Genomic DNA, 18,127 nt, shown 5'->3' on the forward strand with positions numbered 1-18,127 from the left:
ATGTAACAAGTTATACTATCACAAAGTTTTGGATGCTGTCAAAAGATAGGAGACTCTTGGATCAGAGATAAAGGACTGTATTACTCACAGCACAGCAGGCAGTGTGAACTTGATGTTTATTATATCCACTCCCCTTGTCACCCTCACCTCACAGGGGCTGACGCAAAACAGCCCAGGTGAATGCAGCAAACATAGTGGGTCTGTGTCACAGTTGAGGAACCCAAACGAAGGGAACTTGAATCTTTTATAATGGACTGCAATAAAATCTGCTCAATCTTTATTTACCCCAGAGAAAGGTATCATTTTTATTATAATGGACACTAAACACACCTGTCCTCTGCTCTACTTCCAAGATTGTTTACTATACAAACATCTTTGAAATGACAGTTCAGAACAGAGTGTGTCTGCTGACAAGTTGTGCTAAGACACAAGAGATCTGTGAAGAACCATCTCTAACAGCGGCACTAATGAAACTGGCTAAGATCCTAAGTGGAAGCATATTCAATTCACTAAGAAGGCTGAACACTCATTTTCACAGATGTGATTTTGAATTAGAACTGGTGCATGGCATGGACATAAACATGGGAACAACAAATACAGGGCATCACTAGAGTGAGGCAAGAGGGAGAGAGGGGTAAGGGCTGAAAAACTACCTATGGGGTACTATGTTCCCTACCTGGGTGATGGTATCAGTTGTACCCCAAACTTCAGTGTTACACAATATATCCATGTAACAATCCTGAACATGTACCCTCTGAATCTAAAATGAAAATTGAAATAATAAAAAAGGCAAGAATGTCATTAAAAATAAAAATAAAAAAGAACTGTTGTATGGGAGTACTTATTTGCACAATGCTTCTTGTAAGCAGAGGTGTGTTTCTGTATAACATCCCTTAACAAATACTCTCGCAGATAATGAAATCAAGTCAAAGGGGTTCAATTGTGTTCCAGCTTTCTGGGGGAATTTGAGGATTGTTGGGAGGTGAGGTCTAGAGTTCAGATCTCTAAGCTTTCCCATGTAAGACTTCCAAATGTTTTTTACTATAGGTTCTAAGTCTTCAGGTGTCAGGAATCCATTTGAATAATAACAAAAAGCTATGAATACTCTCTCCAGAAAAAAGCGCATGTCCAAAAGCCTATGAAAATTGCATAGCATTTCAGTAGGTTCTCAATTTCTCTGAAGCCTATTGATGGACTATGAACCACTTAATTGGTCTGGAGACCTTAAGTTAAAATCGATCTGAAGATCAAAGGTTACCGTAACATTTAACTCTTCTACCAATTCATCAAAACATCCAGTTGCCAACCCAAAGTAGCTTACTTAGCCAGATATCCCAAAAAGATTAATAACATCTCCACCTATCCAAAATATCACCCCAAATCAGGAGGTTAAAAACTAGTAGCCAGAACATATAAACATCAATGCTTCAAAGATACAAAATCCAGCCGGGCATGGTGGCTCATGCCTGTAACCCCAACACTTTGGGAGGCCGAGGTGGGAGGGTCACTTGAGGCCAGGAGTTCGAGACCAGCCTGGCCATCATGGTGAACCCTGTCTCTACTAAGAATTACAAAAATTAGCCAGGCATTGTTGTGCATACCTGTAATCCCAACTATTTGGGAGGGTGAGGCAGGAGAAACACTTGAGCCCAGGAGGCAGAGGTTGCAGTAGGCAACAAGGAAAAAAAAACAGGCTGGGCATGGTGGCTCATGCCTATAACCTCAGCACTTTGGGAGGCCGAGGCAGGTAGATCACGAGGTCAAGAGTCAGAACCATCCTGACCAACATGGTGAAACCCCGTCTGTACTAAAAATACAAAAATTAGCTGGGTGTGGTGGTGCACGCCTGTAGTCCCAGCTACTCGGGAGGCTGAGTCAGGAGAATCTCTTGCACCTGAAAGGTGGAGGTTGCAGTGAGCTGAGATCACGCCACTGCACTCCAGCGTGGTGACAGAGTGAGACTCCATCTCAACAACAACAACAACTCGGGAGGCTGAGTTGGGAGAATCTCTTGAACCTGAAAGGCGGAGGTTGCAGTGAGCTGAGATCACGCCACGGCACTCCAGCGTGGTGACAGAGTGAGACTCGGTCTCAACAACAACAACAACATAAAAAAGGATACAAAATCCTCAGAAAAAAGGACTGAAGATTGTTCTTTCATAGTATGATTTATGATCTTTACAAAGGGCACAAATTAGAAGTGAGAGAATAAAGAGAGACAGGTATCAATAATGACTGCAATGAATAATCAATAACTGTGACATAAAACAATTGCAAAGCAACAACAACAAAACCAGAAAGAACAAAAAAATTATTTCAGTCTTGATTTCTTAGTACAAGGGCAACAGCATTACAAATGTCCACAGCTCTCAGGAATGACTATCTGACAACAGAGCCACTAATGATAAAAAGGGGCTTCTTTATCTTTTATATTTTATATATTCTGGCTGAAATGATGGGAAACAATATAATGGTTGAGAACATATAATACAAAAAATAATTAGAATGAAACAGCTCAATTTCCTAAATGTCCTTAAGTACTTTACATTGAAAAGGCAAACTCAGGTACATATTTTTTTCTTTTTAAACTAATAAAAGGACAACATTGAAAAAAAATGAAGAAGAATCTTTAAAAAAGAGAGTAGCATATTCTCCCCAATAGTTTTGTAACCATATCTCAAGAAATCTTATTTCCTACAGGTTTTCTAAGAGATTTCCTTTTTCCCTCAATTGCTTGAATTCTCCTGCTATAAATCTCTGTGAGCCACTGAATGAAGCTTTACAAAGGCATAAATAAAAGAGTAGGAATGACCCACACTGAAATAAAGCCAAAATAGACTTGAGAAAAAGAGAATGTAGAGCATGTTTTTTCCCCACCTATCAGGGTATCTGGTTCTTTAAATGATTACCCTGACTTGGTTTTGTAATTTTTTTTCTGGGAGGTGGTTAGGCCATTAGTCCCTTAACGAGTGATGCCATGATTCCTGGCAGGACATCAGTGGCCAAATATATACAGAAACACGATGGCAGCTGCTGTTTCTGCGATCAAAAATTCATAGCAGGTTGTCTTTCTTCCTCCCTCCCTCCCTCCCTCTCCTTCCTTCCTTCCTTCCTTCCTTCCTTCCTTCCTTCCTTCCTTCCTTCCTTCCTTCCTTCCTTCCTTCCCTTCCTTCCCTTCCTCCCTCCTTCCTTTTCTTCCTTCCTTTCTTCCTTCTTTCCCTTTTTCCTTTCCTCTCATTCTCCCAAGTTTTTAACCATTCAATAGATGGCAGATATATGACATGCCAGTAAGAATCATGTCTATCTTATTCACAATTTTATGTTTGTGGCACAAATTTTGATGCCTAGAATGTGCTTAATATTTGCTGAGGAAGTAAGTGAATCTATTGAACACCAAACACCAAGCTAGGCACCAAAGTTGAAAAATCCTATCCCACAGGTTCATCTGGGACCTGCAAAGCTGTGCTTAGGGAAGCAGATCAAATTGAATCTATGATTGTACAAAATAGGGTCCTTTTTCCCAAAGCAGGATGAGAGGTGTTTACTAAGTTATAAAGTAGAAATGTTCCTGCTCTGATTTTGATAATGTGGAACCCACTGGAATGGGCAGGTTGAATGAACGTCCCTGGAAAAACGTGGTATTCTCCCTACTTCCAGAGTAAAGGCAGAAAACTCTTTATCTGATGGAAAGCGGCCCCTAAGAAAGGCTGAGTAACCAGAAAAGCTGATTATTGTTGCCTTGTGGGTGCCTGAACACTTTGCTCAGTCATGTCATCACTGGCCAGGGTGGGCTCCCTTGGCCTGCGGAAGTTTCCCTGCATCATTTGGAGCCAAGTTCCTAAGTGGCCCCATGGGTTCCTACCCAATTTAGGTCTGTTGAATTCACAGCAGCTGCCTGGCTTTCCTGTCATTCTCCTGTGCTACAGTTCTGGGTGAGGAAATCCAGGCTCATGCTGGACCTTCTACATGACTTCCAGTGCTTTGGATTTAAGTGTCAAAAGTTTGGAAATATTCAGTTAATAGTCATTTGGGAGGTGGGACATCATTGCTGCATTAATGACCTTCATTTGCCTACATATCAATGCATATTCAATACCTTACTATTAACCAGCCTCCCAAATAGCAATCTCATAATGGAATAATCCATTTACTCTAAGCAATGACCAAGGCATCAAGTGTTACGAGTCTCTTCCTGAGCTGAGTGACAGACACTTGAACTGCTGCTCTCTGCAAACACTTGCTGCTTGAGTCAGGAGAACCTTGCTCTGGCACACAACTCAGATGCCTGCAGAAACTGTACAGAGCTGCCTGGCCCGCCTGAGCAGGAAGCAAAAAGTCCACAGGCGTTATAGGAACCTTGTAACTTCTGACCAAAATGAAGCTCGTCATGTTAAATGTCACAGAGACCAATAGCAGGTTACCTCGCTTGAGAAGCACCCACTAGCACCAAGAGCTCAAAATTTTTTAAAAAAATTATACTTTTGTTTGCATTTGTACCCAGCTGACCTAGCCAGAAATTGCAAACAGCTTTTTCTCACGTATGATTAGATTTGAGAGGCGAGACAGCATGAGTCAGGGGTCAAGAGCTAAAGGACATGTGTCCAAAGAGATGTGGGACAGTCACTGTTCAGATTAGAGTAGAAGAGATTTCTTCCTTTGATTGAAAATTGGAAGAAACAGACTCTCATCTTTATCAACACTGGGAGGCTCTGAGTTTCGAGTTTATGGCACTGCTCTTAAGAAGCCAGCAGCATAATTTCAAGAACAGGAACCATTGATGGCTTCTTAATCAAATTAAATAGCAAAATGAAAGCAATAATTACTCAAATTTACTTGGTAAAATAGCGAGACAAATTAATTGAAACACTACTTTTGATCACAAGGATATAATTAGAGAAGTCTTTGGTGGATGAGAATAACTCTGAGGCATGAATTAAATCAATTGGATAACCTGATTATAAAGCCCTTATGCTTAATGTGTAAACGCAAACTCACTGTTGTGGAATGTAAAAGGCAGCATAAAGATTGATCAGCAAATCTGCATTTAAATGGTCCTGTCCAACTGTAAACATTACTGGGCTTTTATTATGTGCCAGATGCTGTGACACTATGTATTCTTATCACTTATACTGTTTTATTCTCTCAAAAAGCAATAAATAAAATCAGCATTGTTAACACCTGCCACGACTGACCCTCTGTCCACAACCACAGGCTGCACTGATGGAAGGACCACAGGCAGTGAAGTCTGACAAAAGAAAGAAAAGACTAAAATGCCTTTTCTCCTTTTTATCTCATCTTCCTCTTACAAATCCCACTACTTCTCAGTAAAATCAAGTCTTATAAAACTCTAAGTGCATCTAAGCTGAACCATAAGAAGCATGTGGCATTCCCTGGCAGCCATTATCCCTTTGAGTGGACACATGACAACGTTGGCCCAATTAGAGTGAGGAGAGAGATGCTGAGTCCATCCCTGGGGAGAAGCCTGTCCTCTCCTTTTGGCATGAACAAGGATGTTTAAAGCCACAAGTGCCAAACACACTTACAACCATGGGGAGAACTAACGTCAAAATGAAGCCAGTGTACAGATGGCGCATGGTTACAGCCAATCTACAGACAGTTCTTCCTGAACATGTCCCTGGAAAACACCTTTGAGCTCCTGGGTCAGTCGTCTGTAGCTGACCTTAGCTCCTGCCTTGCTATAATAAGAGATATCACACGTCTTCTTTGTTTTGGCCAGTTTGAGCCAGACTTTTATAACCTACACCTAAAGCATTCTAGTCTATACAAAACATAATGAATGTTTGTTAAGCAAGGCAAAGTACGAAACAAAAATACTTTTCTATACAACTAAGGACAATTGTTTTTCAAAGTATGCTCACTGACCACTTGCACCTAAATCACATGGGATACTCGTTTAAACCACAAATGAAATAATTATGCAGCCTGTCTGAACTCTTGTTTCTCTGTTTTAAAAAATGTGTGGATTCACACCTACTCCTTGCTGCTTCATAAATTAGTGTGATCCAAAAGTAAGCAGAGTAACAGTCTTTGATTTGTGAAAGTGAATACTTTTGCAAGATTGCTTCAGAGCCCTGCAGGTAATAAAATATAAAAATGCTGAAGAAAGAATCAATAGGATTATAAAATTGTTTTTAAGGCATATAAAAAAATTCTCTCCAATTCTCCTTCCTAAGGAAAAGAGATATTTTTTTAAAGCAGGTTTTGTTCAGATTCCTACACATTATACTACAACTACATATGTGAGGTTTTTATGAAATCCTTCTTGCCTAACTATTACTTACATTTTTGAACCCAGTTTAAATGTTCTGACCTTGGGAGGCTCTTCCTGCTCTCTTAAATTAAATAAAGGATTATTTTGTACCATGGCTGATACTTGGAATTAAAACCTGTCCAAACAGGGAAGCAGTACATAAAGTAGCCTCTTTCCTGACTCTTCCTCCTGCCCTCTCTGCAACCTACCTCTCCGTGTCACCCCAAACCATACACAGACTCAAACCCTTTACCTACCTAAATCCTCCAAGGGCTGAGAGCTCTGCCTGTACAATACTTCCTGAGGAAGCTCCCAGGTGAGGTCAGGTGCCCTTGAAATATGAGATAGCAACTAAATACAAGTCCAACTACTTTCAGTTGCAAGAGTAAACGGGCCTCAAACATCACCCAATATGGAAATAAATTACTGTGTGTCAGTGAGGCTGGTCGTTCTTAGGGAAGGCCAGCTGCAGGGATGACTGCTCCACAGACTAGTTTTTCTGCCCACCTCTACCCCTGCAGGCTGCTCACTCCTGCAGGTCCCCATTGTCAGAGGGGGTTGCCAGAGGAGGGAGAGCCAGGAATGTGTGGCCTCTCCCTTACGCATAGGGTCCCTTCTTCCCCAAGATGCCTCTAGACTCACTGATCCAAATGAGCCTAAGCCTTCGCTTTCCATGCCAGTGTCAGGGGTGGGGTGACCAAGGCTGAGGCACAGTGCTTCCCACCTTCCTTCCCACTGCCCGCCCAACAAGAAAACTGTAGTATATACACAGGGTATTAGGGTAATTGGATAGAGCTGCTCAGTGCCTGGGTCCTGACCAGTTGTCCTGGGTCCTGACCAGTTGCCCTGAGAGCTGCAAGGATCCATAAATGAACACAGCTGAGAAACGTAACCATTTCTGGCACACCAGAGGTATGCTTTGCCTGAGATCAGGGATTGTCAAACTGTGGCTCCACTGCTTGTTTTTGTAAATAAAGTTTAATTGGCAAGCAGCTAATAAACATGAGAAAATGCTCAACCTCACTAATTATCAAAGAAATGGAAAACCACAAGGAGATACACCCTGTCACACCAGTCAGAATAGGTATTATTAAAACGTCAGAAAACAACAGATGCTGGCGGGGCTATGGAGAAAAAAGAATGCTTATACACTTTTGGTGAGAATGTAAATTAGTTCAGCCCTGTGGAAAGCAGTTTGAAGATTTCTCAAAGAACTTAAAAAAAAAACAAAAAACTACCATTCGACCCAACAATCCCATTACTGGAGATATATATATATATATACACACACACACAAAAGAAAATAAATCATTCCACCAAAAAGATTCATGTACCCCATATGTTCATCAAAGTACTCTTCACAATAGCAAGGACATAGAATCAATCTAGGTGTCCATCAATGGTGGACAGGATAAAGAAAATGAAGTATTCTACACCATGGAATACTACACAGCCATAAAAAGGAATGAAATAATGTCGTTTGCAGCAACGTGGATACAACTGGAAGCCATTATCCTTAGTGAGTAAATATAAAACCAGAAAACCAAATACTGCATGTTCTTGTTTGTATTAATAAGTGGGAGCTAAACACTATGTACTCATGGACATATATATGGCAACAATAGACACTGGGGACTACTAAAAGGGGAGGGACAGAGCAGGGCAAGGGTTGAAAACTAACTCTTGGGCAATATGCTCATTACCTGGGTCATGAGATCAATCGTACCCCAAATCTCAGCATCAAGCAATATACTCATGTAGTAAACTTGCACATGTACCCACTGAATCTAAAATAAAAGTTGAAATTATAAAAAATAAAATAAAAATAAACTTCTATTGGGGCCATCTATCTTTTCTGCAGAGTTAAGTAGCTGCAATAGAGACTATATAACTCACAAAGCTGAAGATATGATCTGACCCTTTATAGAAGTGTTTGCCAAGCTCTGGTTTAGACGCAACAACTAGTGTGGAATAATGTCGCAAGTCAACCACAAGTTCCATTCTAGCACCCAACACTTTTCCTTTCTAACATACTTCACATTTGTATTATCTTTTTGAACATCTGCCTCCCTTGCTAATTTAAGTTCCCTGAGGGCAGTGAATAGTGTCATTTTTTACTCATTGCTGATGCCACATCCCCAGCACCTAGCCCATGGGCTGGTACATTATAAGCACTCCATAAATATTTGTTGGCTGACTCATTGAGATAAATGCACTATTTAAATAATCTTCTATGTAGGAGCAAAAGCAATTATTTCCTTCAGGATGCTCCAGATCAGAGAGTAACAACATATCAAAAACAGCACACCAAAAAAGAGACACGTATTGCGCAATAGGAAGGGCATGAGCTTTAATAACATTAACATTTCACAACCCTTGGGAGGAAGAAGTGTCTACGTGCTGTCTCCTTTGCGAAGAGGCAGAAACAAACTCGGATTCTCAGAATCCTTGAGGCAAGGTGTGGCAGAGGCAAGCAGCGTGTTTGCTGGAGCCATCTTAACCAAGAATGTTCACTCATGACCTCACCCTGAAGCTCAGCAGGGACCCTCCCTATCTAACTTCATAATTTGTGACTTCACTAAGTCACTGGAGCTCAACTTTCATCAGTGTTCAGGGGAACAGTAATGATTTTTAAAAGGTAGAAAGCATAGAGAGTGTAGTGGGATGGGCCAGGCAGGGTGGCTCATGCCCATAATCCCAGCACTTTGGGAAGCTGAGTGGGGCAGATCACTTGAGGTTAGGGGTTTGAGACCAGCCTGGCCAACATGATGAAACCCTATGTCTACTAAAAATACAAAAATTAGCTGGGCCTGGTGGTGGGTGCCTGTAATCCCAGCTACTCACGAGGCTGAGGCACGAGAATCGCTTAACTTGGGAGGCGCAGGTTGCAGTGAGCTGAGATCTCTCCACTGCACTCCAGCCTGGGCGAGAGAGTGAGACTTTGTCTCAAAAAAAAAAAAAAAAAGAAAAAAAAAGGAAAGTGAAGTGGGATGGGCTACAGGAGATAACTCTATGCCATACTTTCTCTTTAGGTCTATCTTTTCAAAGAATAGATAACAGAATCCAAAAAGATAACAGTAACCTAGAGAAACAGACCTTGATAAACCCCAAAAAACTTTCGCAGTGGACCTAGAACTCATTTTATCTGTGGATGATGCCAGTTTTTTTTTTCTTTTTCTCATCAACCAATCTAAGGAAATTTAGAAACACATGATCAGAAATCAAAACAACTTTATAGTTTTTTAAATTGCCAGAGTGGTTTTAGAGTGTATACTAACATTAAAAAACTATTACCACTAGTAAAGAGGCAAGTATTTTTCTTTCTTTCTTTTTTTTTTTTTGAGACGGAGTCTCGCTCTGTCGCCCAGGCTGGAGTGCAGTGGCCGGATCTCAGCTCACTGCAAGCTCCGCCTCCCGGGTCTACGCCATTCTCCTGCCTCAGCCTCCCGAGTAGCTGGGACTACAGGCGCCCGCCACCTCGCCCGGCTAGTTTTTTTGTATTTTTTAGTAGAGACGGGGTTTCACCGTGTTCGCCAGGATGGTCTCGATCTCCTGACCTCGTGATCCGCCCGTCTCGGCCTCCCAAAGTGCTGGGATTACAGGCTTGAGCTGCCGCGCCCGGCAAGAGACAAGTATTTTTCAACGTTCAGTTTGACATTCAAAGTTTTATTCCGTAATGCTGGGGACATACAAAATACTGAGGTGCAGTAATGAAAATAGCAATAACAGGACCTGAACTTCATTATAATCTGCTAATTAATATAGCAATACACAATAACAACAGGTCAGCACACACAGGATCATAATCAAGTTGAGGCCTGTGTTGAACAGCCAAGAATGCCTCAAACACCAGGGAAAGAAAAATGCCAAGCACTGTATTAAAATATCTCCCCTAGACACAGTTTGCTTTCCAAAAAAAAAGTTGGCAGTCAGCTTTGCAAGCCAGCATTTCAGCATTTTTTCCCCTTCTCTACATTTATGGCAATCCCAAACTAAACCAGATTTAGGAAAGCCTTGTCATCAAAGAGGGAAGAATGCTAAAAGGAAATCTCTTATTTGTTCTATCCATGCAAATCAGGTGGTATTTAGAACAGTCTTCTGTACCAGAAGAGCCAGTATTATATTCGACAGAAGTAGGGCGGTTGTCATCCATGAAGTCAAATAAAAATTGCTTCATTTTTTCATTTTCAAATTCACAGACCTTTGATACTTTTTTCTGTCCCTTTTTCTCAGAATCCAACAGAAGTTTTTTTCATAGACGTTCTAACATAAAAATTTAAAATTAATATTTGGAATATAGTAATACTGCTATTAGACCAATTCCCTCACAATTTTTCTACTTAAAATATTTAATGTAAAAAGTAGATGTCTAAGTTAGTAACTGACTATGTACTAATTATCAGAATCTCAGTCTGTCCATCCATATAGTAGGGGAAAATATATTTGCTATCACTTGATAGTGATGGGCTTCAGGACATGCTACCCTAAAATGCAGCACCTTGGCATTTGAGAAAGCAGCAGAAGCAGGAAAGTCTCTCTCACATTCCCCTGCTGCCTTTCTCTCCCAAAGCAGGTCATAAAACCTAGAAAGGATGATCTGACCTTCTTCTGAAGCAGATCATAAGACCATCATTGGAGAGATGCTCTCACTATACCCAAAAGAGAGGAATATTCTTACTTCCGGCAATATAAGGACACAGAGAGGAGTCTGAACAAACAGGTCTTGCTAAGTTCTATAGTTTATTACCACTAGATAATACCCTGTTTGTCCAGTCATACTTCTCCACAACAATCCACTTCTTCATTAAACCTAGCATAAAAAGTATACAGGTTTACCTGCTTCTCCAAGTCTTCATTTCTTTATGAGGGGTCCCGTGTCATGAAATTTTTATTTTAAATAAATTTGTATGCTTTTCTCTTGTTAATCTGCCATTTGCTATAAGAGCCTTAGGTTTGAATCTAGCAATGGGGAATAGAAATGCATTTCTTTTCCCATACAATGCTAAGTGTTTTATGGGTTCATATTCTTTGATCTAGTAATACCAACTCTAGAAAAAGATTCTAAGAAAATATTCAGTAGGAAAAGCACTTACATTCATTAAACTACTTGTCATAACATGTCTTAAAACAACAGACACTGAAATAGACTAAATGCCCAGCTAGAAAGAAATAAGAACATGGTTAAGTAAATGGAGGTTTATCAAGCAAGTGAAATATTACCCAATTATTACAAACTAAAAGGATGCAAACCATGGAATATTCTGCAAAATATTTTATAGAGTGCAACATAAGTAAGTATGGTTACAAGTGAAAACTACCTGAAATTTTCTTATTAGTCTGCAGAAAAACAAATTTGTGAGTTAAGAGCCCTTTATCAATATGCAAACTCTCACCCAATCATCACATTTATCAGAGTGGCACCCGACTTTCTGTTGCTGGAATCCCTGCGGTCTCCCAATGAGCTTTTCCCATTCTTTCCTTGTGCCTTTGGTGTACTGTATTCCTCACCTGCAAGGTGCTTCCACCTAATCCTGATAATCCGTATGTAGCACTTTGCTCAAGACCGAACTCCATTCTCACCTCTTTGACAAAGTGGCCTTATTAGACCACTGATGTGAAATTGCTTTGAATTGCTTAGCTTGTATTATCATTTCCTTGACTGTTTTGTTGCCGCCTCTTCTCAGGCTGCAAATTCTACAGAATTATTTGTAGCCCATGCAATGGGTAAAACATACATGATTTTGAAAAATGAAGTCATCAGTGAGTATAAACTCTTCAGGACAGGGGCCATTTCTTATCTTTGCATCTATGATACTCATCATAGCACTAAGCAAACAGTAGATTATCAATAGCTCTTCGCTAAATAAATGGATACATTTATACTGTTACACGTGACTTGCTGGCTGTAATACCCAGATAGGGTTTTCTCATCTGTCCCCTTTCCACTTTCTGCTTCTGTGAAACATCAGATAAGGTTATTTTTCTAAAAGGAGTGCCATCCATGAAGAGAGCTTACCCAGGTCAAACTGGCCAGAAGTGTAGCCACAGGTCTGCCGGACTTCCTCACTGTCCCAGCCCAAGGGGTAGAGAGCACAACCAGCACCAATCAACAAGCCTGCAAAGAGATAAGAAGAGGGCTTTACCAGTGCTTCTCTGCATCACTAGATAAAGGTGGTGGGATCAATATTTAGCAATATAACAAGACTGTAGCGTCTACTTTTTGGACAGCACCAGCCACAACTCTTTTAAGCAATCTAAGGTCAGTTTGACTCCAACAACAATTTCAAGTCAGCTTAAAAGAAAAAAAAAAAAAAAAACACTTGACAGCTCAGTTTGGGTCCAACTTTGCCTTTTAAAGCATTAAAAGCCTTGCAAATCCTGTTTAGGAAATACAATTCAGAAGCTTTTTAAATCATTCTTGTAAAAAGCCAACCAATTCCACCATTAATCCATGCAAACAAGTATTTCAAGAGCAAGCAAAAGTTCCTAATAGGTTATAATTTCTTATTCATTATTCTAAATTCATCATTCATTATTCATTAGATTTTTGTTTCCTATTTAAGGCTCAAAATAGAGTGTTTCAGTGTTGTCAAATTTTGCCAGGGGCAGAAAGAACATAGAGTTTCATGAATGGCCTCAGCACATTCATCAAACCTCAAACCTCTGAACTGTCCTGCCCATTACTGTGCGATGTGGAGAATCACTGAGCATCCACGCATCTCAGAAAGACTCAGGAAGACAGACATTTATTATAATCTAAGTACCCCTTGCAGCTAAAACCAAAAATTTTGATGACTAAACTGAAGAAAGTGACGGTTTTATCTTAATATAAATTAAGTTATCCTGGCAGCACTCTCTGAGCTGACAGCTTTCAATTGGTGAGTCTTTAGTTTGCATCAAAGCCTCATACGGTTTTACAAGAAGCTAAATGAGATTTAAGCACTCACTATTTGAATTTGTGTGCTAATCTGAAAGTGAGATCTTGTTGTGTCAATCACAGGTGTTATCAACACCTGTGAGTACCACAAATGTGCTGAACCCATAGGACCAACAGATAGGTAGTCTAATGTGGGGGAAGTGGCTTATCAGGTGCTGAACGAGAGAGACCCCTAAATGAGAAAATCTATTAATATGGTAATGTGGAGGAGGATGGCAGGGCCTAGAATGTATCTACGAGAGGAGGTCTTCAATATTTCTGCACCACGTCCCTTCCCGGCCTTCTTTTTTCCTTTTCTTCCCCACCCCCATCACCCCTGGTGGATAAATTGAGCAGTAGTAATCCATACAAATAATCTGCTTCCTCACAGGTAACTAAGGGAGAGCAAGCTGCTTTCCATCCCTGTCCTCAACCACTCTGTGGAGCTCTAAGGAAAGGCCTCCCTCACCCCCACACCCATCCTGATACGTTTCCTACCCTGGTAATGCTTTCCCCAGTCTGCCCCTTGGTCGACATGAAGGGCCTTCTATATGCAATGCAGAGGGCCATCTACTTGTGGGAGTGCTAAAAGAATCATTGAAACTGTGAATCACTAGTCCCAGGATGTCCTATATGCAACTGCATAAATATGAATTATGTTGAAGCTGAAGAATAATCTAGAAAGCAGTTATACAATCTTTTGCTGACGAGACAAAATATCCTAGTGGCCAATTTCCTTAGGCTTTTTCCCTTAGGATAGAATGTATAGCATTCTAAAGACAACTCCAAACTAGTTTTAGGCACCATTAAGTAAAGAAATTATGAATGAGGATGCCAAGCTTTGTGTAAACTGAATTCCATGAATGTTTAATAAACAATGAGGTATCATGTCTGTGATACTCAGGTCTTAATAGGAAGCACCAGTTTCTGAGAAGATCCTGTGAGCAATTTTTTTTAAAGGATGACAAATACAGAAAGGCATCTGGACAAAAAGTATTTAAGTGCAAGAAAAATGAAAAATAGTAACATTTAAGCCAGGGGGCCCCAACCCCTGAGCCATGAACCAGTATGGGTCCATGGTCTGTTAGGAACTGGGCCACAGAGCAGGAGGTGAGCAGCAGGCAAGCAAGTAAAGCTTCATATGTATTTACAGCCATTCTCCATTGCTCACATTACCACCTGAGCTCTGCCTCCTGTCAGATCTGCAGTGGCATCAGTTCTTTTTTTTTTTTTTTTTTAGACGGAGTCCCGCACTGTCACCCAGGCTGGAGTGCAGTGGTGTGATCTCAGCTCACTGCAACCTCTGCCTCCTGAGTAGCTGGGATTACAGGTGCCTGCCACTGTACCCAGCTAATTTTTGTATTTTTAGTAGAGACGGGGTTTCACCATGTTGGCCAGGCTGATCTAGAACTCCTGACCACAGGTGATCCGCCCGCCTCAGCCTCCTAAAGTGCTGGGATGACAGAACCACTGCGCCCAGCCTAGTATTAGATTCTTATAGGAGCACGAACCCTATTGTGAAATGCGCATGCAGGGGATCCAGGTTGCACTCTCCTTATGAGAATCTAATGTCTGATGATCTGTCACTGTCTCCCATCACCCTCAGATGGGACTGTCTAGTTGCAGGAAAATAGGCCCAGGACTCCCACTGATTCTACCTTATGGTGAGTTGTAAAATTATTTCATTATATAATCACAATGTAATAATAGAAATGAAGTGTACACTAAATGTAATGTGTTTGAATCATCCTGAAACCATCCTCCTCCATTCAGTCCATGGAAAAACTGTCTTCCATGAAACTGGTCCCTGGTGAAAAACAGGTTGGAGACTTCTGATTTAAGCTATCAGTAATCTCCTCCTTACCTGATAGACAACTAAATGAAAAACAGTGTTATTTGCTAACGTTCTTTTCATTACAAGTAAAAACTATGTGCCATGAAGTCATGAAAACACCTAGTTTGGTCCAGTCTTATGCTAGTCACTTTGGGACACTAAATAGAAAGGAGCTTACATATGGAAGGAACACTTAGGACAGGGGCTCTCCAAGGGGCAAAATACTTAGCAGTCAGAGTCTTTTGTGGAATTCTCGGCTGTTTTGGTGATACTGTAACCAGGGACCTTGGTTTTAAAAATCACCCACTTTCTTTTTCTTCCTTCTCTCCCCTCTCACCCCTTCATTCCTTCCCTCTCTAGACACTCCCCTCCAACAATGCATGCTTATCTAATTATGCTCTTGCTCTTGAAACAAACCAGGCTGGAGCCCCATGGCAGAATCCTCCCACTTAGGAAGAGTCCACCACTAGCCCACCATCATCAAAGTCAAGATAATGCCAACCAGACTTCTGGACAGGCAGTTACCCAAGATGGCCGTCAGAATGTGAAAATAAAATTTAACAGAGTTTAATTGAGTAAGGGTTAAAAAAATTCACAAATCAGGCAGCCTCCAGCATCATGGCAAATTCAGAGAGACTCCAGGGATACCTTATGGTCAGAGCAAATGTATAGACAAAAAAAGGAAAGTGACATACAGAAAACAGAAGTGAGGTACAGAAACAGATGGACTGGTCACAGCTTGGTGTTTGGCTTATCTGAACATGGTTTGAACAGTCAGCAGCATATGCGTTGTTGGAAGTATGGCTGCTGGGATTGGCTGAGATGCAGCTATTGTTACAGAAGCACACTCCTAAATTAGGTTTTCTACTAAGTCTACCTACTAAGCCAGGTTATGGTTCATCCTCAAGAACTTACGTATGGAAGTATGGAGGTTTTCTCAGACCATGTTTAGTTCAATTTAACGAGAACAAGATACACAGACCGTGCACCCTGCACTACTCCTGAATGTCTCCTATACCAAGTTTCCCTTTAAAAGCCCTATGGTAAATTTTAAAATGTAAATGGTGTTTAGAACACTAGATTGCCATCTTCTCAGGTTGCTGGTTATCCGATTAAACCTGATTTTCCTCCCACCAAACTTTGTCTCTTGTGTTCTGTCTGGCTTTCTACCAGCAAGCAGCCAAACCTAGGGTGGGTTACATTACTTTGGTTTTCTTTTGTTTGTTTTGTTTTGTTTTTTTGAGATGGAGTCTTGCTCTGTTTCACAGGCTGGAGTGCAGTGGCACGATCTTGGCTCACTCCCGGGTTCAAACAATTCTCTTGCCTCAGCCTCTTGGGTAGCTGGGATTACAGGCGCGTGCCCCCACGCCCATCTGATTTTTGTATTTTTAGTAGAGACGGGGTTTCACCATGTTGGTCAGGCTGGTCTTGAACTCCTGACCTCATGATCTGCCTGCCTCAGCCTCCCAAACTGCTGGGATTACAGGTGTGAGCCACTGCACCCAGCCACATTACTTTGAAATGTAGATTCAACCATATAAATTAGGAACAATTTTATACACAGGAAATTTGTGGTACATGTATGAATTTTTAAAATATACCATGAACATAGGCTCACATTTTTAAAAAGTTGTTCAGTGGAGGGCAACTAGCTTATCTGAATTTTTATATTAATATTTATGTAGTTCTTGTTTTGTCATCTGCTAGTATTTGCTAGCAGGAAAGAAACTGCAGACTCCAAAAATTTGAGAAAGATTTCTGGGAGAAAAATGTATGTTACAAACTATACGATCAGGCTAATTGGCTATCGCAATTATTAGAATATGTAGGTAGACATTTCGGTGGCCTCCCCACTAACTTGCTACCACTGTATGTTATGGTAAAAGGGAGTTTCAGATCAAATTTGGCCAAATATGCAACAAACGTTGATTAGTAAGCTGGCACCAAAAAGAGTCAGAAGACCAATTCTGTAAGCTCAGTGAAATCCAGTGACCAGCCCCCATGACCAACACAACTCCATCATATAGTCATTGCAACAAAGACCTCACATGAAATTTTCAACACACAATAGACAACTATGAGACAGCTCAGGGAAACTTTAAGTCAGATCAGGCCACAATATTTTCCATTAAATGGAAGCAGAGAGGGAGCACAGGTCCAAAGAGAGAGAGCTAAACCTGGACTGCCCCATGCAGTAGCCAATAGCCGCAGGTAGCCCCTTAAGTTTAAATGTAAGTTAATTAAGATTAAATACAACTCAAAAATTCAATCCCTCAGTTGCACCAACTACATTTCAAGTGCTTGACAGCCACTTGGCACTAGTGGCTACCATATTGGACAGCGTAAATCAGACCATTTCCATAACTGTAGTCCTACTGGAGGATGGCTGTGCTAGATATAAGACACATTTTAAAAGAATGCTGGACTTGTCAGATTCTTAGGCCTTAAGCCTAATAGTGCTTGTTAACAATCAAAATCATCACTGCTCTTTAAAATTCTTCCTTTTAGGTAGGGCTAGAGGCCAGGAAACTATATTTCATACACTAGTGGGAGTTCTGGGTCATACTGTGTCAATAAGAAGCTCTCATGTGGAATATAAAAGATAAAAGAGATAAACTGGTATTCCACATTCACACCTGCAGCCAGGGGCAAGCCTTTCTGCAGACAGACAGTGACATTTTGGGAGTGATTTCCAGGTGTCCCCCTCCTCATCACCCTCTAAAGGTGGATTATCAGCTGTAGCTTCTGTTGATCCCAGCACTTCCTGATTTCCTGAATTCTTCAAAGCAGCTTCTCTGACCTTCACTTTCTCAGACCTCTTAGTAGGTCTACAAAAAACGTTAAATCTCTAGGCTACATCCCTTCCTGCTGGTAATATCTAGAGTTTATTTCTCTTACCAGTCAAACTCTGGTACATGCCCACTCACACAAGGACAGAAGAGCCAATACTGGTCTTAACACCCCACCGTATTTCTTGAACATCATCCATTTCCTTAATTAAAAATTATCTCTAAACACAATTTATGCTAATTATTAAACTTCTGGGGCAAGTATAGATCGTGATATTCTAAAGCTTGGCCTTTAAGCATGTCTGTGGTATGGTCTT

The 18,127-nt window shown here is 40.9% G+C and overlaps 1 protein-coding gene across 4 annotated transcripts in view; it reads right to left on the minus strand.

Annotated features, from left to right (window-relative positions):
- LHFPL6 (LHFPL tetraspan subfamily member 6) overlaps positions 1-18,127 on the minus strand; it is a 256,816-nt gene that overhangs the window by 23,404 nt on the left and 215,285 nt on the right. For all 4 annotated transcript variants that reach the window (XM_025364528.1, XM_025364530.1, XM_025364529.1 and 1 more), the window contains one exon: positions 12,288-12,386. In XM_025364528.1, the coding sequence (XP_025220313.1) occupies positions 12,288-12,386 (99 nt within the window). The remainder of the gene's footprint in view (positions 1-12,287; positions 12,387-18,127) is intronic.

This window comes from Theropithecus gelada, chromosome 17 (assembly GCF_003255815.1).
Source record: "Theropithecus gelada isolate Dixy chromosome 17, Tgel_1.0, whole genome shotgun sequence".
Lineage (NCBI taxonomy): Eukaryota > Metazoa > Chordata > Mammalia > Primates > Cercopithecidae > Theropithecus > Theropithecus gelada.